Raw genomic sequence first — 1,434 nt, forward strand, 5'->3', positions numbered from 1 at the left:
TCTTTGAGGTCATTAAGGCTCCAGAGCTGACCAGCTGGGAGCACGCTGCTCTGATTGAGTGGCATCGTGAGTGGGAGCGTTACGTGGAAAAGATTCGCCACCGATGCTTTACCACGGGTGAGACGTACGACAATGTTGCTGCAACTGTCAAGGGCTCGGTGAGACGGCAGACGCTTAATAACCAGGCTAAGTACGTGCTCAAATAGCCTATTGCGTCGGTAACCGACGCGGACATCATGAATGTTGTCGAAGCACGCTGTCGTACACTCAAAAACGAGTTCGTTCCTGACGTCTCGTCGCTGTTCCGTGCGAACCTAAGGATGATTGGGAACGAGAATGAAGCGGACGCAGGCTAGAAGAGTAGAATGAAGGCCCGTTGCCGACTATTGGTTGAAAACTTGCAGCCCCCAGTCCTCAAGGCTCAGATCGGTCGCCTTATCGATTTAGAGAGGCGTGACTGCAAATCTGATATGTCGCTCATTTCGACCTGATTCTGGAGCATGCAAAGGTACAACAGCGATTTCATCGAATTTCACAGGATTATGCGGAAAAGCAGGATTCTAAAACTATCAAGCCAGAAAAGAAACCACAACGTGGTGCTCCGACCGAGCCCACGTCCTCGCCGGCGCCCACGACGACCACTACTGCGACGGGACCTCGCCCTACGCGCTCTCCTCCTCGTGATGGCTGTCTATTCTGCAAGGGAGAACACTGGCTCAATGACTGCCCCACAGCCACGGACGCACAGCGCGAAGAGACCGTGAAGAAGTTTCGCGCGGCTAAAAAGCGGCGTTCGGGGCCGGTGCGGTCAAAGGCTGCCCGTTATGCGACGCCGGCCGGTTCTGTACGCATCAACGAGCTCCTAGATGTTCCCTATACACCCGATACCGGCGCCGACAAGAGCGTGGCTCCGGAGAAAATAATGGCCTCACTCCTGGCAGTGCAACCTACGCTAGAGACTACTCCACTGAGTACGCCTGTTGAAGCTGTTATGGCTGATGGCAGGGTCCAATTGTTCAAACAAGAGGTGAAATTGGATCTCGAGCTAGCTACAGTGGCCGGGATGGTATCACTGCGCTCAGTACCGTGCTGGGTTCTATCTGGTGAAGGTGATGAGTTTCTTTTGGGCCGGGATGTCCTGAAGGGGCTCGGCATCGACGTGGAACAACAACTCGCTCAACTGGCTGGATCTCCATTGCCGGAGGCAGAGCCTGACGATTTTCCTGTAGGTGTTGAGTTTTCGGACCTAAATAGGCCAATCGACTCGCCGGAATCTCTTCTCGACCGAGCGGTGGCCAATGGGCTGCCGAGTGAACATGTCGGTACTGTTAGTGACTTGCTGGATGAGTTTCCAAACGTCTGGCGTGATGCAGCTGGTCCTGATCTCCCTGCCAATGTGGAGCCTCTACGCGTGTCGCTGAAGGTGAACGCAAC

At 54.5% G+C, this 1,434-nt stretch overlaps 1 protein-coding gene across 1 annotated transcript; it reads left to right on the top strand.

Moving 5' to 3' along the window:
- Nucleotides 1-365: 365 nt before the first annotated feature.
- PITG_04236 (uncharacterized protein) lies at nucleotides 366-1,113 on the top strand (the record flags this gene model as incomplete). Its single annotated transcript, XM_002905858.1, has 6 exons — nucleotides 366-410; nucleotides 518-596; nucleotides 708-802; nucleotides 860-904; nucleotides 959-1,014; nucleotides 1,110-1,113. The coding sequence occupies 6 exons, from the start codon at nucleotides 366-368 to the stop codon at nucleotides 1,111-1,113; spliced, it is 324 nt and encodes a 107-aa protein (XP_002905904.1).
- Between the last annotated feature and the right edge of the window lie 321 nt (nucleotides 1,114-1,434).

Source organism: Phytophthora infestans, genomic scaffold (assembly GCF_000142945.1).
Source record: "Phytophthora infestans T30-4 supercont1.5 genomic scaffold, whole genome shotgun sequence".
NCBI classification, from domain to species: Eukaryota; Oomycota; class Peronosporomycetes; order Peronosporales; family Peronosporaceae; genus Phytophthora; species Phytophthora infestans.